This window comes from Megalobrama amblycephala, linkage group LG7 (assembly GCF_018812025.1).
Source record: "Megalobrama amblycephala isolate DHTTF-2021 linkage group LG7, ASM1881202v1, whole genome shotgun sequence".
Taxonomy (NCBI): domain Eukaryota; kingdom Metazoa; phylum Chordata; class Actinopteri; order Cypriniformes; family Xenocyprididae; genus Megalobrama; species Megalobrama amblycephala.
This window is the reverse complement of record NC_063050.1, coordinates 14,794,096-14,820,155: the sequence shown is the minus strand read 5'-3', so window position 1 is coordinate 14,820,155 and position 26,060 is coordinate 14,794,096. Positions and strand designations below refer to the sequence as shown.

At 38.6% G+C, this 26,060-nt stretch overlaps 4 protein-coding genes and 1 long non-coding RNA gene across 7 annotated transcripts in view; 4 read left to right on the top strand and 1 right to left on the bottom strand.

Moving 5' to 3' along the window:
- LOC125271747 (NACHT, LRR and PYD domains-containing protein 12-like) overlaps positions 1-26,060 on the top strand; it is a 1,137,836-nt gene that overhangs the window by 105,703 nt on the left and 1,006,073 nt on the right. The window lies entirely within an intron of this gene.
- On the top strand, positions 20-12,623 carry nup133 (nucleoporin 133). The gene is made up of 26 exons (XM_048195979.1): positions 20-283; positions 756-871; positions 2,086-2,189; positions 2,270-2,374; positions 2,892-3,023; positions 4,053-4,223; positions 4,307-4,462; positions 6,191-6,261; positions 6,347-6,494; positions 6,580-6,730; positions 6,817-6,974; positions 7,093-7,184; positions 7,279-7,436; positions 8,065-8,159; positions 8,244-8,468; positions 8,552-8,671; positions 8,961-9,060; positions 9,174-9,425; positions 9,515-9,648; positions 10,263-10,421; positions 10,650-10,785; positions 11,543-11,661; positions 11,751-11,831; positions 11,918-11,991; positions 12,096-12,184; positions 12,381-12,623. Exons 1-26 carry the CDS (start codon positions 156-158, stop codon positions 12,515-12,517), a joined length of 3,411 nt encoding a protein of 1,136 aa, XP_048051936.1. The 5' UTR covers positions 20-155; the 3' UTR covers positions 12,518-12,623.
- On the bottom strand, positions 14,439-16,792 carry LOC125271800. The gene is made up of 2 exons (XR_007185715.1): positions 16,655-16,792; positions 14,439-14,539 (listed from the first exon to the last, which is right to left on the bottom strand). It is a non-coding gene; the product is annotated as an uncharacterized LOC125271800 (long non-coding RNA).
- On the top strand, positions 16,716-19,725 carry acta1a (actin alpha 1, skeletal muscle a). Its single transcript, XM_048196019.1, has 6 exons — positions 16,716-16,849; positions 16,956-17,280; positions 17,423-17,584; positions 18,643-18,834; positions 18,925-19,106; positions 19,226-19,725. Exons 1-6 carry the CDS (start codon positions 16,721-16,723, stop codon positions 19,367-19,369), a joined length of 1,134 nt encoding a protein of 377 aa, XP_048051976.1. The 5' UTR covers positions 16,716-16,720; the 3' UTR covers positions 19,370-19,725.
- On the top strand, positions 21,628-26,026 carry ccsapa (centriole, cilia and spindle-associated protein a). Its single transcript, XM_048196025.1, has 4 exons — positions 21,628-21,795; positions 22,349-22,738; positions 22,840-23,144; positions 24,639-26,026. The coding sequence occupies exons 2-4, from the start codon at positions 22,375-22,377 to the stop codon at positions 24,816-24,818; spliced, it is 849 nt and encodes a 282-aa protein (XP_048051982.1). The 5' UTR covers positions 21,628-21,795; positions 22,349-22,374; the 3' UTR covers positions 24,819-26,026.

Here is a 26,060-nt window from a genome sequence, read left to right as displayed (position 1 = left end):
AGAGATCCGCAGCATGAGCGCATGCGCATTTGAATGACGCACAATGTGTGCGCTTGACTGAAGTGAGCGCGCGGTAAAAGGGCTTTCCAAAGTTTATCGCGTTTCGTGGCCTCCGAATGAGTTTCTGGCCCTTGTAAACAGAGCTTCGGCCCAGTATGTTTTCTCCCCGCGGCACACCGAGCTCAGGCCGCAGACAGGCGCCTCGGACCGGCGGTCGGAAGAGTGTGAGCTCCGTTCAGCCCGGGCTGCTGTTCTCTCCACGCCGCTCCGCTGTCGCAGCCAGGTAAAACAGAGTAAACACACACACAGGCTTTTATATTTATGTCTTATACATGTGACTTTGATCAAGAAGCTTGAGAAACCATTAAAAAATTATATTCTTCAACAAAAAAGTACCTGTATATTCTCGTGTGACATAATACCATGTTGGATCATGATGTAAACACTATATAAATATGGTAATCTTATATATCGAGTTACCATATTATTACCATCTGATTTACTTACTTTTGGTTTGTAATGTATTCAGTCTTTCAATTCTGCAAATAATTAAATTCTTGTATTAGTTATTATTTGTATTTTTTTTTAGAAACTAGCAAATTAGTCTAGACTTTTATGATTGCAAAACATTTAAAATTACATAAATACAAACATATTCAATTAATACTGAACATGACCAGTTTCCATAATACACAAAAAAAGTTTACTTTTGTTTTTGAGCTGATTTGTGAGCGCATCTCTCTTCTTTTCTCCAGATCTACTCCCACACGAGTTCAGAGTCATGCTGTTGTTGATTCGTATAATTTCGACGTTCAGACATTCGGATCATCTCTACCTGTCAAAGTCATGGAGGCACTGACCATGGCTGATGGTAAAGATTGCTGTCTTTAAAGGTGCAATATGTAATATTTTTGCAGTAAAATATCCAAAAACCACTAGGCCAGTGTTATATATTTTGTTCACTTGAGTACTTACAATATCCCAAATGTCTCCAACTATTTGTAAATCGTGAGAAAATTGCAATTTTAACCAAGGCTCCGGGACGTGTGAGGAGTCACCTGTCAATTACGTCATACCCGCGTTACCCTCGGTTAACCATGAAAACACCAAAGGCGCTTTAATATATTACATGTTTTAATAGACAAGGGAACAACTGTTTGGTTACGTTTATAGACAGAATTATTGTAATTATTGTTATACAGCTCAACACATTTAGTCTTATTGTTTAAATCTAATTTTCTTGATTTTTTTTTTTTTTTTTTTTTTTTTTTTGCGAGTACCATGCTTTACCATGCCTCAGAGAAAAACATTATTTTGTGAAGTAGCTAACATAGCATAATCAGATGCAGCTTTATTTTTGGTAACAGTGCAGCATTTTCTCCATCATACAATATGTTTTAAAATGAATTGCATGCCATTTATCAACACAAGCCATCCAGTATTTAATATGATATTCTAATATCGATCTATCTTATTGCAGTGTGCAACAGTGTCTCACAGCGTCTCACAGCAGCCGCCGAGCGAACGCACAGAGTAACGTTATAACATCATTTTCAACACACTCGGATGTATCTAATATGATAAACAGAGCTGTGTTACCTCATACTCATGACCGGAAAAGCGGAAGCGGCGCCGGCGACTGTGGCATAATAAAAGTCCCGCTGCTCTTGAGGCGTGTGGTGCGCAATCGCTCCAGCTCCTTGTTCAGCTCCCACAATACTCAGTCCTGCTCTGCTTCATACTACAGTAACGTAAATAATCGCATCCATGAACATGATTTCTTCCCGAGTCCTATCCCTATTCTTTGGCACCGTCCGTTGAGATGAAGACCACATGTCCCAAGATTCCTCTCTCAAACTTGGCGTCATTAAGCTACGCCTTTGTTTTGAATAGGCCTCTAGCGACCTCTAGCGGACAGAATTATTACATACTGCACCTTTAACTTTACATAGAGCCTGTGTCTCTCAACCTGGCAATCTGTCTACTTGGGTGTCATTTTGGGCATAAAAGTATTGGACAGATCACTAGGTTATGAGAGCAGATAAAGTGGATGTATCTCGATGTGTGACGTTGTGTCTATTGCAGTGGATGATCAGATCTCTGTGAAGGTCGAGGCGTCCGGTTGGGCGTGGATGGTTTGTGGAGAGCATCTGATCGTCTGGAAAGTGTCTCAGACGTCTGTGGCAAAGGTCAGAATGAGACACTATTTTGAGACACAGCCAGTTTTATGACAGTTTTATATGAAGTTTATGCTTTGCTGTCATTGCAGCTGTCGGTGTGTAAAGACCTCCAGCTGCCCTCCAGTGAGTTTGCGTACAGTGCTGATCTCATCTCCATCAATTCCTCCGGTCCGCTCAATCTCGCAGGCATACAGGTGAGATCTTGCATCTCTGAACGTTACCACAGGAGTTTTCAAGTCAAGTCACCGTTAGTCTTTTCTTCTCTATTTTGACGTATATCCGAGTGAAACAGCTTCTCAAACAAGAACAAATGTAGGGCGGGGCTTGATTTTGCCCATGGGGAATTGATTGGATGGTTGTGGTTTGCTATTGGTGGATCTCATGTGAGTGACAGTTTGCCCCGCCCTCATAAAACACACAATCAGAGAAGAGATAAGCTGTAGAAGAGAGGGAAAGTTATTTTGATTAAAGTTTATGAGGCACATGAATAAAAACAATAATGCATAGATAAATCATTTATAACAAATACTGCAATATTCCATAAAAAAAAACAAGAATTGTCGTTTTGATTTCATGGTGACTTTAAGGTTTGTTCTTAACTGATAGTGTCAGTGCAGTCAAATCCATAATATTACTGAATATAAAGTGTGTTTTAAAACCCACGATGCAATTTGTTTAATGCAAACATCAATGCAAATGTGTTTTTCACAGTCCATCAGTGCTTTGGCCGTGTCTCCGGACGGCTTGGCCCGGTTCTGGCCCAGTCTGGCTCACGAGGGGACTTACACTGAGATCTCTCTGGACCTGGGCGGATACTTGTGCAACTACGTCACAGCTGTTAAGGTGGGCAATCAGGCAATATAAGAGTCCTATAAGAGGTCCATATTGATCAAAAATACAATAAAATCAGTAATACTGTGAAATATCTTTAAAATAACATCTTTTATTTGAATATATTGTAAAATGTAATTTATTCCTGTGAACTGTCAGCATCATTACTCTAGTCTTCAGTGTCACATGATCCTTCAGAAACCATTCTATATATATATATATATATATATATATATATATATATATATATATACAGTACAGTCCAAAAGTTTGGAACCATTTTTAAAAGTTTGGAAGATTTTTAATGTTTTTAAAAGAAGTTTCGTCTGCTCACCAAGGCTACATTTATTTAATTAAAAATACAGTAAAAAACAGTAATATTGTGAAATATTATTACAATTTAAAATAACTGTGTACTATTTAAATATATTTGACAAAGTAATTTATTCCTGTGATGCAAAGCTGAATTTTCAGCATCATTACTCCAGTCTTCAGTGTCACATGATCCTTCAGAAATCATTCTAATATGCTGATTTGCTGCTCAATAAACATTTATGATTATTTTCAATGTTGAAAACAGTTGTGTACTTTTTTTTCAGGATTCCTTGATGAATAGAAAGTTCAAAAGAACAGAATTTATCTGAAATACAAAGCTTCTGTAGCATTATACACTACCTGTGATTTCTGAAGGATCATGTGACACTGAAGACTGGCGTAATGATGCTGAAAATTCAGCTTTGCCATCACAGGAATAAATTACTTTGTGAAATATATTCAAATAGAAAACAGTTATTTTAAATTGTAATAATATTTCACAATATTACTGTTTTTACTGTATTTTTAATTAAATAAATGTAGCCTTGGTGAGCAGACGAAACTTCTTTTAAAAACATTAAAAATCTTAGTGGTTCCAAACTTTTGGACTGTACTGTGTATATATGCACCTGTTTGTGGAAATTGTGCTTGTGTAATATCCTTTACTTGTTTTATAGGATTATAGGACTTCTGTTCTTCCATGAAGTGTTTCTCTTGCTCTTTCAGGGCGGTAGTTTCATCATGTCATCATACCGTGGACACCTGCTCCGGCTCAGTCCGGATTCCTCCGGCAAACTTCACCAGAGGCCCGTGCAGCAGGGTCAGGGGATGCTATCAGGGATTGGACGCAGGGTTTCCAGCCTGTTCGGCATCCGCGGCCAGCCAGCCGACCTCACGGTCAGTATGGTTTGATCTTTACAGGTGGATGCAGATCATGCTTTTGATTTGTTCGCGCAGTGACAGGATATTTCTCTCCGCAGGTGTTCAGTGTGTTGTGGGTGAAGGAAACCGGCTGTCTGTACTCTCTCAGCTCTTGTGGCGTCAGTAAATGGGAGGTGGATGAGAACGGTGAGACGCAGGTGTTGAGCTGGAGCACCAATCAGATCATCACAGACAGCATCACCGACGCCATCTGGGTCAGAAACATTTACTGGAAGCTTTTAGAATTATATAGAAATGAGCTTTTGTGATAAAATTCAGGTCCTTGCACAGAAGCAGAGCCGAATGCTTAAAGGGATCGTTCACACAAAAATGAAAATTATCCCATGATTTACTCACCCTCAAGCCATCCCAGGTGTATATGACTATCTTCTTTCAGACGAACACAATCAGAGTTATATTAAAAAATATTCTGGCTTTTCCAAACTTTATAATGGGATTGAATGGACCCTAGATTTTGAAGCCCAAAAAAGCACATCCATCCATCATAATAGTAATCTATATGGCTCCAGGGGGTTAATAAAGGCCTTCTGAAGCGAATCGATGGATTTTTGTAAGAAAAATATCCATAATTATAACTTTATAGACCATAATCTCTAGCTTCCGGTAACGATTGTATGCGCATTCACGAGAAAGTCGAGTTCTGGCGTAGGATGTAGGAGTATCGTAAGTTTAGACGCCTCTTTTGGTTTAAACAAACAGGGCTGGGCAACAAACTCAATCTCCTCTGACATTTCTCTGTAAAATTTCTTGTTTTAGACTTTTAATTCGTGACTAGTGTTTTGTTTTGCTCTATCCTCTGTGCCTCCGCGTTCGTCGATAGGTCATGCCTCAGGTCAGAGTTCACTCTTCCGCTGTAATCGTCTCGCATAACAAAGCCACTGATTCTAGTTTATAAAGTTTTAAATATAGATGTTTTTCTTACAGAAACCCATTGCTTCACTTCAGAAGGCTTTTATTAATCCCCTGGAGCTGTATGGATTATATTTATGATGGATGGATGTGCTTTTTTGGGGTTCAAAGTCTAGGGTACCATTCACTCCAACTATAAATCTTGGAAGAGCCAGGATATTTTTTTTTAATCTGATTGTATTCGTCTGAAAGAAGAAAGTCATATACATCTCGGATTGGCTTGAGGGTGCGTAAATCATGGGATAATTTTCATTTTTGTGTGAACTATCCTTTTAAAGGAGTCATGTCATACAGAACATTGTTTTTATTATATTAGTAAACTTTTTTTCTGCCAAAACAGTCGTTTATTTTTCCTTCAAGGCCATGTCTACCTATTTTCTGACTCTACCTTTTCTTAAAAATGTAAATATTTTTATATTAATTTACTTTTTTTTTTATTTCACACATGTGAAATGAGCAACATAGCTGTGTATGTTTATATAATCAATTTTGGGCTTGGTAAGATTTTTTCATGTTTTTGAAAGAAATCTCTTCTGCTCACCAAGGCTGCTTTTAGTTGATCAAAAATACAGTAAACACAAGCAATATTGTGAAATATTACAATTTACAGTTGTTTTCTATGAATATATTTTACAATGTAAAGTATTCTTGTGATCAAAGCTGAATTGTTAGCATCATTACTCCAGTCTTCAGTGTCACATGATTCTTCAGAAATCATTCTAATATGATGATTTGCTGCTCAAGAAACATTTCTGGTTATTATCATAAATGTTAAAAAAAACTGCTTAATATTTTTGTTGAAACCATGATTCATTTTATTAGGATTCTTTGATGAATAGAAAGTTCAAAGAACAGCATTTATTTGAAAATCTATAAATCTTTTTATTATAAATGTCTGTACTGTCACTTTTGATCAATTTAATGTGTCCTTGCTGAGCAAAGCATTCAATCTTCCTATGAAATGACACATATAGTGTGTGTGCTTGTGTGATATCCTTTTACTTGTCTTATAGGACTCGGAAAGCAACTACTCAGAGATCAAGAAAGGAGTGAATGTCTCATATCTGGACATGCAGTACAGCAAGTGAGTTCTGAATATCATGTTCAAATTAAAGTAACACACAGACAGGACATGCCAGCATTGACAGCTAATGCTCTGTGATTCTCAGTGCAGGGCTGGTGGTGTTGGCGGCAGCATGGCATCCGGGTGACACTCCATGCTTGGCATATTTCTGCTTGGTCACTCTTGGAGAAAGTGCAGCGCCCTCCCCAGACCTGCTCACTGTGGAGGTCACCAAACACAACCCACCCTTTCAGGTACACCCTTCAACCATAGTTGAATCATCTGAATGTGAGCTTCTGAATACAGCTAAATGAACTCTGCTCTGGTCTTGTCCTTCAGAGTGAGGAAGAGCTGCAGAAGACCCGTTTGGTGTTGCCCGTGCCGTCGAGTCCCGCTGCGTATCTCTATAACGAGGAGCTGGTGTTCGCCTGCAGCACTGGAGCTGGACGCGGAGGTCTCGCAGAGGAGAAGATCTCCTTCAGCGCTCCAGGTACATTCGTTGGACTGCGAAAACCAAGAGAAGGAGCTAGTCTTCCTCCTGTAGTCTGTCTCATGTTTGTTGTGTCTGTTCTCCAGGTGATCGTATCCGTGGTGGTGGGGTGTGCGCCGGTCTGCCGGTGTTTTTCTCTCAGAACAGCGGGCTGGTTGCCGTTTTAGCAAGAGAAAGCCCTTCCCTCCTGCCTGAGACTATGGAGGATTCACTCTGCACCTCGGTGGCTGGACCTGGACCTGAGGTCTGGAGTCAATATACTTAAAGGGGGCATCATTTTTTTTATTTTTTTTTTTCCCAAAATATATAAAAAAGTCAAAATATAAAAATATACTTATAAATGAAATATTTTTTGTTTTCAGGGCACTCCGTTAGAGACGCCACCCAAAATGGACATGGTGGCACAGGAGGACAAAACTAAACTGCTGAAACAGGCTTTCTTACAGTTCTGCCGGTGAGTTTCCTTCACGTCACAGATGTAATCTCTGCAGCTGCTTTTGTTTATGACTGTGTAGCTCATAGATCATCTGCTGTGGTTTGATCTGCAGTCATGATCTGGTTGGTGCTCAGAACATGGTGGATGAGCTCTTCCCCAGCGACGGAGAGGGAGGTGCAGAGCTGGATGCCGTTGTGACCCAGATTGATCTGGATCTGGTGGATGACTACCCTGCATGTGACCCCCGCTGGGCTGAGTCTGTTCCTGACGGTAAGCGATGAAGAGACAATCTTTCATTATGGACCAATAAATTAGTTCATCGCAACCGTCTTAATATTTATGCGAGTGAATTAAGAAAAAATTCCAGCCATAAATATTTCTTACATCAATGAAAGTTTTTATTTTTTTCATTATTTTTATTACTAAATAAATAAACATTTTAATGCATCATTAATTGCATGAATTAAACAACATATGTATGTATGCTTGCATACATGTATGATAACAACATACTATTAATATTATTTCTATTTAATGAATTTTTTATATATTTAAAATAACATTTATATATATATATATATATATATATATATATATATATATATATATATATATATATATATATATATATATATATATATATATATATATATATATATATATATATATTTTTTTTTTTTTTTTTTTTTTTTTTTTTTCATTGATTCATGCACTCAGATCATTTTAGTAGCATATATTTGTAAAACAAATAATTTCCAAATTTTTATATATATGCTTTGTCACATGGAGTTTGAAAGACAAACTTATAAGTTAAATTTAATAAGGTAAATCCAAGAGTTAAATTTGTTAGTTTTAAACCCTGGTTAAATTGTTCACAATTGTGTGTTTTGTCCTGTAGAGGGCGCTGGATTTACACTGACGTCACTGATCCTGCTGCATCAGTTGGAGGATAAGATGAAAGCTCACCGCTGCCTCATGGACTTCCTGCTTCAGGTTTCTCAATAGCCACACAGTCTATGAGACTCGACTCATTCACACAGCATTCAACAATGCCTTTTCTCTCTGTCTGCTCTACAGACAGGTCTTCTAGACCGCCTCACTTCCACAACGGTGCGCTCGTCCCCAATGGCAACACGGCTCTTGCTGTGTGAACATGCAGAGAAGCTCTCGGCCGCCATCGTGCTGAAGAACCATCATGCCAAGCATCCCGAGCTGGTGAACACAGCCATCCTATCAGCCCTGAAGAAGAACAACACCGAAATACCATCCAACCTCACACCCGCCGACGTGTTCTTCAGAGAGGTGCGAGACTTCAGCACCTGTTCATCCAACTCTAATGTAGAATATGTAATTCTCCCTGATTTATGTCATGTGTGTCTCTCCAGGTGTCTCAGATCTCCTCCATCTTCGAGTGTCTGTTGGATGAGGAGGAAAAAGCTTTAAAAGAGCATCCAGATGCCTCCAGGTGGGCTGAGGTGGTGCTCAACGTCAATGACATTGTCAAGGTGCCCAGCTTTTTCCACATATTAATTAAATCATGCACTCACACATTGCCAGTAACATGAATATTATATATAAAATTCATCCCACCAAAGTGGATAGCAGGAGTGACTGCATTACACTGCTGAAATCCACCCGCATTTGGTGGTTTGGGTGTTAATGTCAAGCCCTGCATGGACTTAAAGCTACACAAACTCCATTTACAAATTCATGAGGTCCAAGAGAATATTTTGCATCATCTTCCTGGTCCCTGAGTTTGTGAAATGAATAATCGTCATGTTTTGTGTGGTGTAGGATATGCTTCAAGCAGCAGCACAGTACCGAGAATCCAAAGCATCTCTGTACAGAGCACCGGAGAACTGCAGCCCTGAGCCGGAGTACATCCCATGGACCGGTACACACACTCCACTGAAAGGACTTTCTGTGCTTTTTCTGACCACTGTGAGCTGTAAGCACTTGAAGCTCTTCATCAGTTTGGCTGTCATAGCTTGTCCATCTTCCTCTCAGCCTCAGGAGGAGTCGGCGGTGTTCGGACTGCCATCACACGGCAGCACGAGATGATCCTGCACGCAGCGTATCCTCACGCAGACGCCGAGCTGCGCGCCGTCCTGAGCGAGCAGCTGGTGGCGCTGTTGGACTCTCTGTTGAGCGGTTACGTGGCTCAGCTGACGTCTCTCCGACGCTCCGGACAACAGGACCGCTACGACACGCTGGAGAACGAGTACACGCAGAAACGCTCTGAGCTGCTCACACCTCTCTGTGAGTTATTTTTGTGATTGGTCAGTTTGCTTGTCGGTCAGATGGTCTCTTTCTGTTTAATACATGTGTGTTGTCTGTGATTCTCCCAGTGGAGTTGGGTCAGCATCAGTGGGTTGCGGCGCTGGCGGAAAAATACTGTGACTTTGACATATTGGTTCAGTTGTGCGAGCGGACGGATAACCAGAGCCGACTACAGCAGTACATGGTCAAATTCGCTGATCAGGTAACAAACCCAAAAACATACATCACTGTTCAAAAGTTTGGGATCAGTACAATTATTACTTTTATTCAGCAAGGACACATTAAACTGATCAAAAGTGACAGGAAAGACATTTATAATGTTGCAAAAGATTTCTGTTCCAAACAAATGCTGTTCTTTTGAACTTTCTATTCATCAAAGAATCCTGGAAAAAATGTCACTGTTTCCACAGAAATATGAAGCAGCACAACTGTTTTCAACACTGATAATAATAATAATAATAATAAATGTTTCTTGAACATCAAATCATCATATTAGAATGATTTCTGAAGGATCATGTGACACTGATGACTGGAGTAAAATTCAGCTTTAATCACAGGAATAAATTACATATTAAAATATATTCAAATATAAAACAAGTATTATAAATTGTAATAATATTTAACTGTTTTTGCAGTTTTGATCAAATAAATCCAGCTTTGGTGAGCAGAAGAGATTCTTTCAAAAACATTAAAAAAAACCTTACCTACCTCAAACTTTTTATTGGAAGATATGCATTCTTGCAAAACTAAAATCCCAGTTAGGTTACAGTACCTGTGCCAAATGCGTTTACCCACAGCCCTCTCTGTTCCCTGCAGAACTTCGCTGACTTCCTGTTCCGCTGGTACATGGAGAAAGGCAAGAGAGGGAAGCTGCTGTCTCAACCAATAGCAACACACCAGCAGCTGGCCAGTTTCCTGCAGGCTCACGATCACCTCAGCTGGCTGCATGACATACATGTGCAGGACTATCAGAGAGTAAGAGCACCTTCTTAGCTTTTCATTTCTTAAACAACCATGTTGGAAGACACACATTGGCCATATTCCAGGATGACAAAGCCAAGATTCATCAGGCTCAAATTGTTAAAGAATGGTTGGGAGGGAGCATGAAGGATCATTTTCACACATGAATTGGCACATCTGAGTCCAGACCTTAACTTCACTGAAAGACCTTGGGATGTGCTAAATGCTTTTTCTTCACGACAGGCCCATCGTACCCTGTACAGTCAGGCCAACACAGAGACGCGATACTTCAGCAAGAAGAAGACCCTGCTGGCCCTCAGCAAACTCACGGCTCTCACGTCAGACATGCCTGAAGCGGTGCACCGCAGACAGCTTACCGGTCAGTAATGTGCCTTCATATGAGTATGGAAGTCATAATTGCTGTCCTCTGTCTTAAAGTCTGCAGGAAACGGAAGTTGCAATGGTCTTTTCTTCCCTATTGTGATGTATATCAGAGTGAAATGGCTTCTCAAACAAGAACAAATGTAGGGTGGGGCTTGATTTTGTCCATGGTGAATTGATTGGATGATTGTGGTTTGCTATTGGTGGATCTCACGTGAGTGACGGGTTGCCCCGCCCGCACACCAGTAAACACATCATCAGAGAAGAAATGATGCTGCAAGAGGGAGGGGAAGTTATTTTGATTAAAGATTACGAGGCCCATAAATTAAAAAAAAATATGTGCACGGATAAATCATTTATAATAAAAACTGCAATATTTCAGTAAAAAAAAATGTTGACAATTTCATGACTTTAAAATCTGATGTAGTCCATATAAAATGGATTGGATATTTATTTTCTCTTTTTGTCATGCATTTTTAGTGTTAGTACATCAACAAAATGTGGAGAAAAATGATGCACAGATTGTAATTGATGATTTTTGCATTTTATCCTTTGTAGACACAAAGAATGATGGGACATGTAGTTTTTGCTCAGTATGTCTGCCCTAATGATTAGACCATTGGGCTGTGATGCTCATGCAGGTCACATGGCTTCAAATCTGCATTCCCCTCTCTCACTCTCTTCCCAAATCTTCTGAGCCCACGATTATTTCATCTGCAAAAAACATTTTCTGAAACATAATTGTGTTGTTGTAGATATAGTGGAGCAGGAGAGGTTTCTGCTTCATCAGGAGACTCTTCCTAAGCAGCTGCTGGATGAGAAGCAGATGAATCCAGACATCATGCCTCTACTGAGACCTCGTGACCTCATATATGTGAGTAACGCACATTTGGCTGCAGTTTGTCATTTCTTCAGACTTCTTCATCCTCATTTCTCTTACTTTATTTCTCTCTTTTCCTCCAGCTGTACATCTGCGACGAGAACCGTGGAGCCAACGAGTACGACTTTAAAAAAGCTCTGGATCTGCTGGAGTACTTGGAGGAGGTATCTGTAAATAAACAAGACAACGTTTAAAAATAAGTTACTTTTCCAGGCACGTATTTTTCTCATATTGTATTCATCACCTGTAGGAGGATGCGGTTGATGTCGACGCCCTTAAACGAGAGATCTTCAGTAAAGCCTTAAAGAAAGACTGGAAGGAGAGGTGAGCATCACAAAACTAACTGAAATGAGATTAGTGTGGGTGGATGTTTCATTTTACTCAACTCTAATGGTCCTGCATTGACTAACTGGTTGATTTGATTGCAGCTGGTCAGCTTCTGATGATAATGATGATCCTCTAGAAGCAGCCAGAGACAGCACTTTCGTCAAGATCCTACAGAAACTCGTTCAAGAAGGTACGGTTCTAGAAGTTTGTCTTGAGGTTTCAAATGGTTTAGGGCTTATTTGAGATTTGATTTGAGCAGATAGATGATGTGTAAAATATAGTATCTTACATTCAGAGCATTAAGAACCCTACTTTAGAAAATACAGCGAGTCACAGTGAAAAAACTCTTTATATACAGTGAGTGTGTTTCGTGTTTGTGCCCACAGGTGTTTCTCTGCAGTCGTACCTGCCTGACGTGAAGGATCTCCTGCAGGAGGATGAGCTGGAAAGTCTGAAATCTAAGCCGTACTTTGAGTTCCTCCTGCGAGCCAATTATGAGCACTACCTGAAAGCTCAGATATGATTTCTACTTTGTGTCCTTGTTAATATTCCAACTTTGTTTTGTACTGTTCAGTAAAAAATATTGAATTTGAACTCCTTTTCTGAATAAAATGTATTTCTGTAATTTACAGGCAGGTGATTTTCAGTGGTTTTCATTTGCTGAAGGACAAAACACATCTTTACACAGCTGTTTAAGGCTGCTCTGTGCCTGCTCAAAATTCTGTGTAAAGATGCAATGCAGCATAAAAGCCAGACTAAATTATAACTGGCTCTGACCCACCTCAGCCCCTAGTATTCTGTGTTTCTGTGCCACTTTTACAGATTAAATTTGGCATATCTTTTGTAAGATATGCCTATGTAAATAAAGGTGACTTAATGACTGTTTAAAGCGGCTCAAAAGTGGCATAAATGCTTTTACGCAGCATTTTTAATAGTATACTTTATACTAGGGGCTGAGGTGGGTCAGAGCAGGCATAATTTAGTCTGGCTTTTAAGCAGCATTATGTATTCACATATAATTTTGAGCAGGCACAGAGCAGCCTTAAATCAGCTGTGTAAAGATCCCTATAGGTAAAATAACAAAGCCAAATTAGAGTTAACCAAATGGTGACATTTACACTGCAAAGGTGGCACAGAAGCACTTCTGAAGTGGCATTACACAGACTGCTTAATGCTGCTTAGAGGTGGAATAAATGCATTTCTACACCAATTACAACAGTATGCTTTGATACTAGAGCGGAGGCGGGTCAGAGCAGGCATAATTTAGTTTGGCTTTTATGCGACATTTCCTCTTTACATTGAATTTTGAGCAGGCACAGAGCAGCCTTAAAGGGTTAGTTCACCCAAAAATGAAAATTCTGTCATTTATTACTCACCCTCATGTCGCTCCACACCTGTAAGACCTTCGTTCATCTTCAGAACACAAATTAAGATATTTTTGATCAAATCCGACGGTTCAGTGAGGCCTCTATTGCCAGCAAGTTAATTAACACTTTCAAATGCCCAGAAAGATAGTAAAGACATATTTAAAACAGTTCATGTGACTCGAGTGGTTCAACCTCACTGTTATGAGAATACTTTTTGTGCACCAAAAAAAAAACAAAATAATGACTTTATTCAACAATATCTAGTGATGGGCGATTTCAAAATACTGCTTCATGAAGCTTCGAAGCTTTACGAATTTTTTTTCAAATAAGTGGTTTGGCACTTTGATACACGCTCCGAACCACTGATTCAAAACGAACAATTCGTAAAGCTTCAAAAACTTCATGAAGCAGTGTTTTGAAATTGCCCATTACTATAAATTGTTGCATAAAGTCATTATTTTGGCGCACAAAAAGTATTCTCATTGCTTCATAACATTAAGGTTGAACCACTGTATCACATGAACTGATTTAAATATGTCTTTAGTTGCTTTCTGGACATCTGAAAGTGTTAATTATCTTGCTGGCAATGCAGGCCTCACTGAGCCATCGAATTTTATCAAAAATTTGATGAATTTAATTTGTGTTCTGAAGATGAACGAAGGTCTTACGGGTGTGGAACGACATGAAGGTGAGTAATAAATGACAGAATTTTCATTTTTGGGTGAACTAACCGTTTAACTCAGCTGTGTAAAGATGCCTGTAAGTGACTATTTTAAAGAGGCACATGCATGCTTTTAGAGCAAAACATTTAAAATTATAGTGTTCAAAATAAAGCATTGTGTTTGTCGTTAGTGGACCATGTTCAGCTAACATGCATCCACTAAAAATCACCAGTTTATCAAATGTAAAATTGTGCAAAATTGGTTCAGAAAAGTGTTATCAGGATTTGTATGCAGATACCACTGATGTCTAATGCAATGAAATGCATTCTTTAGTGTCCAAACACTTTGGGCCCAATGTATGTGCAAGGCTTTGTGTGACCTTTTTGACATCGTTTTGTTTTTCTTTTACTCCTTGTTCTCATCTGTCGCTCCCAATCTTCCTCCTCTCCTTCCTCCTGCAGCTGGTGCGAAGAGAGCAGCTGAACTGATGGAGAAGCAAATGTCTTCCCTGAGCTCCTAAAAATAGGGAAGGGAGGGTAAAATTAGTGCTGTCCACAGTAAACTTTACTAGACTTTACTGGGGGTTCTCGGACACCCTATATGGGATCATGGGAGCCTCTGGATTCCCTAAAGACACTAGATAAACTGTCTAGGAAATATGATACTCAGTTGTCTGTGATGAGGCATTTAGGCTTGGCATCAGATATCACTGAGATGCCTAAAGGGTTGTCTAATGATTGTCTAATAATTTAATAATCGTCTCCAAGTAAAAAAAGGAAAAGCATCATCGTAATATCCTGTTCTTTGAAAGGCAGGGAGGTGGTTATTTTGATATTATTGGTCATTGGTGATACATTTGCAATGACTTCACAGCACTTCTTTACTATTACAACATAATGCCAGCTGATGAACAGGAAATTACACTGTCAACCTTCTTTTAAAGGTGATAGTATGTTTTTAATATGGTGACTGCAAGCAGACTCAAGTAGGAGATATTCCAAGATGTTTTTTCCTGCTTTTCCTACATTTTAGGGATGTGACTTCTGCATTTGGGGCTTTCTAAAGAGGAAAGGAAGACATTGAAATAGACGCTGATATACCAATCGCATAGACTGATCGCACCCCTAATTTAATTCAGAATTGCTATGATTTTACTGGATATTATTTGTGCAAACAGACACTTTTTGACATTATGATGACTGGCCCAATTTATTTGATTTCACAATATTAAATATATTGCACCTAATAAGGTTTAATCATCCTTGGTTTTGCTGCTGTTCTTTAAATTAAAAAGAATTAAATAAGAATCAATGCCTCACCAAAGAAAAGTTTATTTTTATATATTTTTTCGTTTTTAAAGGTAAACAATCATAACCCACTGATATGCCCTTATATTGATATATAGCCCACAAACACCCAGTGCTGGCCTCTGTGTCCACTCGTTTGGTGGCGCTGGACTCGCCTTACACGGCCCTGCACCCGCCCGCAGTGGTTTGGGGTCTAGAGCGCCATATATGGACCGTCCCGCGCGCCCGGAGCGCGGCGCTGTGCAGCTCACAGGCGTTGAGACCCTCCGCTCGACCCAACGACACCCAAATATGGACGAGGAACGGGAAGAATTCCATTCGAAAGCATGGACATTCCTTAATGGTTGTCCGAAGAGCTGGAAAAGCAGAGGACGCCGGGTATATATAAGGCGGTGCGACTCATTGTGTTGCAGGAGCCATCGGCACTTCAGTTTGACTTGAGGACTCTGAGCACGAGCAGCCACAGGTAAGCGCGCTCCGACACGAGAACGCGCACCCGTACAATTGAGTAGTGGACGTACTATTTCACTATGGCGATTCAGACCTGGAAAATTTAAGATGTGAATGGAAGGATTTAACGCTAATCTTTTTACAACTGTTTTGCTTTTTGTTTAAGAGGGGGCCAAAACTTCTTTCTTTGAATGATTATATGGGCACTTTGCTGTCCGAGGTGAAAAAATACTATAGTAATTTATAGTAAATACTATATGTTTTTGAACCATACTATGGTAAAGTAGTTGAATTAATTTATTGTGGTAATTCCATAGTTGCTGTGATAATATAACAACTATATAAACAAACATTACCCAATATTGTACTAAGTTTTCTACAACTTTAGGGTATATTATACTACAATATACACTACAGTTTACTGTAGTAAAAACTAAAGTATACTACAGTATTTATTACAGTATCAGTTCACTATAGTTAATACTACAGTATGCATTCATTAACAGTGTAGTACCTACTATAATATATACAGTATACTACAATTTTCTATAGTATGGTTCAAAAACACTATAGTATTTTTCACCTGGGGTGTATCTTAACTGTAACTAACTTAAGTTATCCGTAACGTGCAATTGTCAGTATGCATTATGCAATTTAGTGATGTTGATGATATTAGTGCAAATGAAATACAAAACTGTCTTCTCTCACATCTTTTAATTCAAATTCCATAAAAATATTGTGTTAGGTAACTGAATAAATAGAATTTAAGATCAATATTAATTTAATTTCTTATTAATGCGTATCTCATTGAACATTTGTCAGAGGTTTGGTTTGGATAATGCAGTCAGTTCTCAACAAATTTCTATTTGTTTACCATTTTGAGTTTGTAGTGTCCTTTTCAACTTCTCAATGGCTTTGTCTATTCTTAGAACCCATCAGGATGTGTGACGACGACGAGACTACAGCTTTGGTGTGCGACAATGGCTCTGGCCTGGTCAAGGCTGGGTTTGCCGGTGATGACGCCCCCAGGGCCGTCTTCCCTTCCATCGTTGGCCGCCCACGTCATCAGGTAAATACAGAGATCCTTGCTGGATCTATGTTAGTCTTCGCAAAGTGAAAGAGACAGGATTGTATCTTTGAGCTATTCTGATCATGTCACTCTTGCTCCCCTCCAGGGTGTGATGGTCGGTATGGGTCAGAAAGACTCCTACGTTGGAGACGAAGCTCAGAGCAAGAGAGGTATCCTGACCCTCAAGTACCCAATCGAGCATGGCATCATCACCAACTGGGACGACATGGAGAAGATCTGGCACCACACCTTCTACAACGAGCTGCGTGTGGCCCCTGAGGAGCACCCAACCCTGCTCACTGAGGCCCCTCTGAACCCCAAGGCTAACCGTGAGAAGATGACCCAGATCATGTTTGAGACCTTCAATGTCCCCGCCATGTACGTGGCCATCCAGGCCGTCCTGTCCCTGTACGCTTCTGGCCGTACCACCGGTAAGACAGCATGCTGCAAATGAAAGGGCAACAATTACTCAATTAGGGCATTTTTAAATTATATATTATCCACTAATAATGAATTCAAACATGCTTACTGTTATCTCTTGCTGACTGATTTATTGTTCCCGGCTGTTATTAGGTATTGTGCTGGACTCCGGTGATGGTGTGACCCATAATGTGCCCATCTATGAGGGTTACGCTCTTCCCCACGCCATCATGCGTTTGGACTTGGCTGGTCGTGATCTGACAGACTACCTGATGAAGATCCTGACTGAGCGCGGATACTCTTTCGTCACAACCGGTGTGTACCTTTTCACTTACCATTGTTGGGGAAAGTTAGTTTTTAAAGTAATGCAGTATTACAATATTGCATTACTTAGTTACTTTTTAACTACAACAACCATCATGTTCACACAGCACCTCTGCACTTACGATTCTCTCAACAGGAAAGGTGTCAGTCAATAAATGGAAAAACTTGCATTAATTATTTAAAAAAGTCACGTAGATATTTTGTTGTAAATTTAAAAGTAATGTGTTACTTTACTAGATACTTGGAAAAAGTAATCTTATTACCTAACTCGCTTTACTTGTAAAGGCCTGTTCACACCAAGAATGATAACTATATTTGCGTCCACACCAACGAACGATAAAGGTCTGTTTAATCTAAGCTATTGGGGGTTCTTGTTGCATTTACACAGCTTTAACCAGCAGATGTCCTCAGCATGCTATGTTTCGAGTGGATAGCTAGTGTAATCGATCTAATCTAACAGTGAATGTAACTGACAAAGTCAATATAGTTGAATAAAAAAAAATGCCTAGTCTTTTTCACTGCAACTTCAAAGGAAGCTAGACAATGTTGTCGAAACTAGAGCTGGATACCTGAGGTAATTTTATGTTATTCTATTTGCTAGCCTGGCATAATCATCTCATCGTTAATACTTCCCACCATTTATTCTGAGGGTATGACCGATTGTTTTCCATATATCCATTTTCTTTAAAGTATCCTCAAACAGTGGTGGCTTTTTCTGGACCTCAGCAATTAACTTGTCGTCTGCCATTTTAAATGCGCAAGCCCTTCAATTAGAATGGATTCTGATTGGCTGTCAGTGTTTTATCGTTCAACAGCTGGGGAAAAAAAATCAGTATCGCTAAAGCTGTGGTGTGGACTCTGCTATTCTTTTATATTTAGAATGATTTTTAGAACTATATCTTTATGGATATCTTTATAGTTATCGTTCTTGATGTGAACGGGCCTTAATGTGTTACCCCCAACACTGCTTATTACTGGAATATGTAGTTATCCGTCTAGCATGTGTGAAACAGACCAAATAAACTACTTTTGATTTGTGTTCCCCACAGCTGAGCGTGAGATTGTCCGTGACATCAAGGAGAAGCTCTGCTATGTTGCCCTTGACTTTGAGAATGAGATGGCCACCGCCGCCTCCTCTTCCTCCCTCGAGAAGAGCTACGAGCTTCCCGACGGTCAGGTCATCACCATCGGTAACGAGCGTTTCCGTTGCCCCGAGACCCTGTTCCAGCCTTCCTTCATTGGTATGTCTAAAAACATCTGGAATTATCTGTTGTTGTCTTACCTTTTAGTGCTCCATCCATTTATATGCTCTCTTTAAAACACTTGAACAGGTATGGAGTCTGCTGGTATTCACGAGACCGCTTACAACAGCATCATGAAGTGCGACATTGACATCAGGAAGGATCTGTACGCCAACAACGTCCTGTCTGGTGGTACCACAATGTACCCTGGTATTGCTGACCGTATGCAGAAGGAGATCACAGCCCTGGCTCCCAGCACAATGAAGATCAAGGTAAAAGGGTCTACTGCAATAATACTCAAGTTTTTGAGTCATGTTGAGGGTTTTTCCATGTTTTGACCACCTAGATTGGTTTAATGAGTAATAATTGATCTCCTCCGCCTCCTCTGTAGATCATTGCTCCTCCTGAGCGCAAGTACTCCGTCTGGATCGGTGGTTCCATCCTGGCATCCCTGTCCACCTTCCAGCAGATGTGGATCACCAAGCAGGAATACGATGAGGCCGGCCCCAGCATCGTCCACCGCAAGTGCTTCTAAGCGCATGGCTCAAAGCGCCCGTATCATTGCTTCCTGCTCAGGAACCAAGCGATGGTGCATTGCTCCTATGGACAGTTTTTCTACAGCCGTTATTTATGCAATGACGCAGGAATGAGCAGAAGAAGCATAAACTGAGAAAAGGACACTAACGTCAAGGGAGAGAAAAATACCAAGCACTCTTATTGCACACAAATGTATTTATTACTGACTTCCATGGCTTGGTATTTTGGCGAATGCTGTTGGACGCCTCTCTCTTAGATTCCAGTGCCATACGTTCCACTGTACGCATGGTCCAGTTGATGACCAACGCAAATCACACTTCAGCAGACAAATAAAACTGAGAATCTGTTTTTAAACATGGTATTCGTCAATGAATATGTAATTTCAGTACTCTTATAAGACTTGGGTTTCAGCCCACACTGAGACAGACTAAACATTTACCTTTCCTCTCAGATGGTTTACAGATGAATAACACTGTGAGAAGTCTTGTTATGTCTGTAATCTGACAACTATAAACCTTCAGGGCTGTTTAAATGGGCTCTAATGGAGGATGAATGTGTATGGGACAGTTAAGCAATACATACAGTAGCACTGACAGTCTTATAGTTTATACTCCATAAAAGAATAATAATCTTTATTAGCTTTTGGTGTACATTACCTGATTAGGTTGAGTACTTGTAAACCTAAAATGAACACTTTAGAATAAATAACACTTTAGAATAGGGAACACATATTCACTATTAACTACGACTTTTCCCTCAATAAACTGCTAATTTACTGCTTATTAATAGTATATTTAAAGGGTTAGTTCACCAAAAACTGAAAATTCTGTCATTTATTAGGCTGTTCCACACCTGTAAGACCTTTGTTAATCTTCGGAACACAAATTAAGATATTTTAGTTGAAATCCGATGGCTCTGTGAGGCCTTCATAGGGAGCAATGACATTTCATCTCTCAAGATCCATTAATGTACTAAAAACATATTTAAATCAGTTCATGTGAGTACAGTGGTTCAATATTAATATTATAAAGCGACGAGAATATTTTTGGTGCGCCAAAAAAACAAAATAACGACTTATTTAGTGATGGCCGATTTCAAAACATTGCTTCATTAAGCATCGGAGCATAATGAATCAGCGTGTCGAATCTGCTGTTCGGATCGCCAAAGTCACGTGATTTCAGCTGTTTGGCTGTTTGACACAATCCGAATCATGATTCGATACGCTGATTCATAATGCTTCGAATCTTCCTGAAGCAGTGTTTTGAAATCGGCCATCACTATATAAGTCGTTATTTTGTTTTTTCTGGCGCACCAAAAATATTCTCGTCACTTTATAATATTAATATTGAACCACTGTACTCACATGAACTGATTTAAATATGTTTTTAGTACCTTTATGGATCTTGAGAGAGGAAATGTCATTGCTGGCTATGCAGGCCTCATGGAGCCATCGGATTTCAACTAAAATATATAAATTTGTGTTCTGAAGATTAACGAAGGTCTTACGGGTGTGGAACGGCATGAGGGTGAGTAATAAATGACAGAATTTTCATTTTTGGGTGAACTAACCCTTTAAGTATTGGGTAGGATTAAGAATGTAAAATATGGGCTTAATAAGTACTAATAAACATCCAACATTCTAGTAATAATTGTGCTAATAAACAACTAGTTAAATGACCCTAAAATAAAGTGTTACCAACTGTTTTAATACAGAATATATTACTGAATATTTTTTTCATTCAGTTTGCACTATTTGTACTATTAGCTATAAAGAAAAATGTTTTTAAGACAAAGTACCACCCTGATACCATCAGTGTAAGTTAACTACAAGCTAAGTTTGTCAGTCATTCATGTTCAGTTTTAACCAACAGCATAGAGATAAAATCAATACGAGCAGAAAAAATATTGTGCATCCAAAAAATTTTTTTCATACCTCAAAATCAGTTTTGTTTAAATTGTGTAATGAGGTGAAATCGTTTCCTCAGACAGACAAGTCTCCTGCGCACGCGCTGAAAAACTGTCATCGCTAGTAATGATAAGAACGTAGTAGTATTATATACCTCTTTACAGTTGATATTCTCCAATAAGTCCTTTCCCGTTACAAAAAATATTGCGAGAAGTCCACAAATAATGAACTTCTTAGTAGATGTAGATGATTATAATGAAATTAGGATCAATTAAAGGTCGGATTGGATTGTGCGTGCGTACTTGCGCATCAAGTCCTCAGGCAGTCCAAGTATGAAGGTGTGCGCATGCGCACTGTAAATCACCAAAGCTGTAATATCAGTCAGGGTTGTTTTTCTAGTACGCAGCAGGCGCTTAACAATGATGGACAGATGCATTAGGAATTCGTAAGGATGTTACAATAAAAATGCACGTGTTTATCCAACGTTAACACCTAAGGAACGGAAAAGAAAGGAGAAGGTGAGTTTAAAGCGCTTACATTTATCCGAGTCAATGTTTACATACATACTCAGGGCAGGTGAAGACAGACCTGTAAACATAGTGCGCTGCCAGCGAAAACAGACGCTTTTTTTAAAAAAATAAATAAATAAATTATCGATTGATATTTAAAATAGTTTGACCAATTTCTTACTTTAAAAAAAATGCGTTTTTCTTTAATACAGTGTAATTTGATAGATTATGATTATGTGTGTTTGAACATGTCGCAGCATTATTAAAATCGTACGATAAACATGTATTAAAAACATCACAAGAACGCAAAAAATTGTCCCTTTAGAAAGATCGGATGTGACATCGGCTTATGTATTATGTAAAGAATATAAATAAATAATGTGGGCACAGGGCTGTAACCTACTCTGCTAAAGAAGTGGAATAACACAATACACTCCTCCTTCACGGTAAGGAAGCAATACCAAAATCATCGCAATCCACACTCGAAGACCAGATGGTCATGTGAAGTATGCGTACTTGCATTGACAAGACTGCCTTTTACATTATAATCTTCATTCCGTAGGTGACTGACTATATCAACAGGGCGAAATGTCTACTAATAACAATATCATGTCCAAGAAGATCCGGACGGAGTACATGAAGAAATTCAGAGATCCCAAGTGGGAGACTTTCTCGAAAAGTTATGAGGACTCTGTGAAGTACAGACTGACGCGGAGGCTGATGGAGCAGACACACAGACCCTTATTCGAGAACGGATGGGACAGCGGGTCCGACTCGAGCGGAAGATCCAGTCCCAAACTGCAAGAGGTGAACATCTCAAATGGCAGACACTACATATCCTCATCCGAGTCCAAGAACGAGACTGCGGAGGTTCTGAACTCCTGGAAGCCACAGGTGAATGGAGAAGTTCACACGGATACTAGTGCAACCGTGGAAAGCTCAGCTCCCTTGGGTATGTTAATGTCTTATGTGATAGTTCTGTCATTAAGTTTCAGTTTGTGAGCTGTTCCTTTAAACAGACATATCAAATTATTCATTGTGCTTTTATCACAGAAAATGGTCACAAAGGTGTGACCACTAACGGACCATCAGAATCGATTCCAAAACGGCGTCAGAGATACCGGGCGCCTCGTTCAGAGCCATGCTACCCTAATAAGGAGCTGGATAGTGATGAATCCCACTTATCCATATCAAGAAAACCATCCAGGGCCAAGAGCCAACCACCGGGCAACACCAAGGAGCGGACGTCCAACCGTGAGAACAGACGGTCCTTTATCCATCCTGACTGGGCAGAAAGGCACATGGAGACCCGGGAAAGAAGAACACCAAATATTAGAGCGTCTGTGTCTGCTGGAGAGGTGAGGCCTGTAACCGCAGCTTTCTGTGTCACAGCTGATATTAGAGTCAGTGAAATCTAGATGAGAACATTATGTCAAAATCATTATCTCAGAAATGTGCGGTGAGAAACTTCTTTATCCATACAACAGAAAAATAAAATAAAATATATTTTGATATTTTATATTTCTGATATTTTTCACAATATTTCCTAATATTATGTGGCCATGCAGTTTATAACAATAACATATATTTTGGTTCATTTATTTATTGCTTTATTGATAGCCCAATTGAATTAAGATTATATATATATATATATATATATATATATATATATATATATATATATATATATATGTCCTTATATTATGTGGCCATATACCTTTCAATATATTTTTTATTTTAAAAAATAAATAAAATAAATAATCAGATTATTTATTTTATTATTTAATTGATAAAAGAATTAATTTATTTGTGTTTATGTATATATATAAAATATAAAATATATATATATATAAAATAAATTATTTTGATATTTCATATTTCTGATTTTTTTTTTTTTTTTTTTTTTACAGTATTTCCTAATATGTGGCCATGCAGTTCATAACAAAATATATTTTTTCATTAATTTATTAATTTATTGTATTGGGTATTGGTAGCCCAAGTGAACTGCGATTTTATATATAAAATATATGATGTTTTTCAGTATATTTCTTCATATTATGTGGCCATATGTACTTTTAAATCTAATTTTATATAATTTTTAATATATCTAAATATATTTATATTGCTCAACAAATATAATAAAAAGCATTGCTACTTAGCTATAACATGTATTTTGGCCAGATGATATATATATATACACCCAGAAATTTTTCATTCAGTGGACTACCGGTAAATTTGATAAAAATTTGAAACAAAAAATTATTCAGACACTTTGACCTGACCATGTTTTGCTTAAGTGTTATATGACATAATTAAGATAAATTTTTTCTGACACAGTTGAACTGAGATCTTGTCATATTTTATTACCAATTTTTAAACTATAGTGAATAAACTGTATTAATGAATGAAATGTTCAAGGTGTCTGAATAAATTTTGGTTTGACTGTATAAATATATAAACTGCTCAATATTTAAAAAAAATATATAATATAATATATATAATAAAATATACTTAAATTATGAAAAGCTGCACTGTTCACAAATATTTTGGCCAGATTTTTTTTCTTTGTATGGGTAGCAGAAGTGAACATGAGTGTGTTTTAAACAGATTTGAATAAATTATACATACAAAGAGGGAAATTTTGAAGTGGCTAAACAGCCGTGTACTAATCAGTGGAATGAAGCACCGTGTGACATCTGACACTGCGTGTGGAAGCGGTGAATTATTCAGCGTAGAGCTGTGATATCCTTAAGCAAGATTATCTTCTCTGGTATACAAAGGTTCAGTGGGTTAAACAAAGTTGCATTTCATCAGTGTAGAAAACTGCAACTGCAATCTGAATTCATTTTCAGATTCATCGGGCCGATGTGGGCGTCCAGACACGAAGAGAGTCTAAAAAAGGTGGACGAGCATCAGACCACCGGAGGGCGAGGTCAGCTGACCTGGAGAAGGCCCGTAGATCAGCACTGAGCATGGCGGACGAGCGCTGGATGACGGAGTACATGCGCTGCTTCTCTGCTCGACTGAGGTAGAGGCTGATCCAGGATCAGTTTATATCAGTGGATTAGACGCGAGGCCGCAGGAAACGGATCCCAAACCAGCACTACAGGACCACTACAGAAGAGTTTGAGGAAAACTGAGGAAGAAGTTACATGCATTCCTTTATATTCAATATGAGAACAAAAATGAAACACAGAGGTTATTCATTAAATATAATATAAATATTTTTTGATGCTGGCTACAATCAAGGACCAAACATTTAACTACAACACCAAAACACATTTGGTATTGTTTTTAATATCTTGTTTCTATTCACTGTTTGTTGGCATTTGATTGGCATTTTATTCCCCGTTCAGTGTTTGATGGTGTTATTTGAAGGTTTCAGATTTTCTGTCCTGATTTTAAATATGGGCTGCAGGGATTTAATGATGAAAAATAATTTGAGTGGACCAAACGATATCTGTTTATGACTCAGATGATTGTTTATTTTATTCTCTCCAGAATGTTATTCTAGTCACTCCAGCCTGCCTGTTATTAACATGTCAGCTGTAAAATGTAGTTCTTTTGAATGTGAGTGACTGATGTTTGGTTTGTTTTATTTGATCACATGCAGTGCTGTGCAACTCTGTACTTTTGCAAGTCACCAGAAGTGTATTTTCCTCACCAATCACCAACAACCATCCTTTTTGCACAAAGATGTCAAGTAATTAATATTTTTAGATGTAAAAATAATTGAGGGCTAGTTGAAGGCCATCTTTTGATTCTTGTGAATGTGATCGTTTCAGCTGTACACACTATTATTAGTTTTTTGAGCACAGATTTGATATGAAGCATATTTGCTCACATGTATATATTTTGCTTCTCTGTGATGTTTGAAACGCATCAACACTGGTTATGTCATAGACACTTTGAATGAGCCGTGACCCTTTACTTGAAACTTCATGGTTTGTCGAGAGATGTTTGCTTTGCTATTAATCCTAATAATTGGTTGCCTGTTATCTGCACTTAGTTATTTATTTATTTAGTCAGTTATTCACTTTTCATAAAAGGAAACTCATTCTGTTTAAGACTAATCACAATGACGTTCTTGAATGAAGTATATAAAATATGATAACTTGTTGATTTTCTTCAGCAATGTTTACATTTTGACCACTGTATTTGTACATGAGAACATATTTTCATTTGCAGAACAGAAATACTCCTAAAAATGCATTGCAGTGAATAAACTATGTTTGAGTAACATCATGTTCCCCTCATATTCTGTTCATGAATCA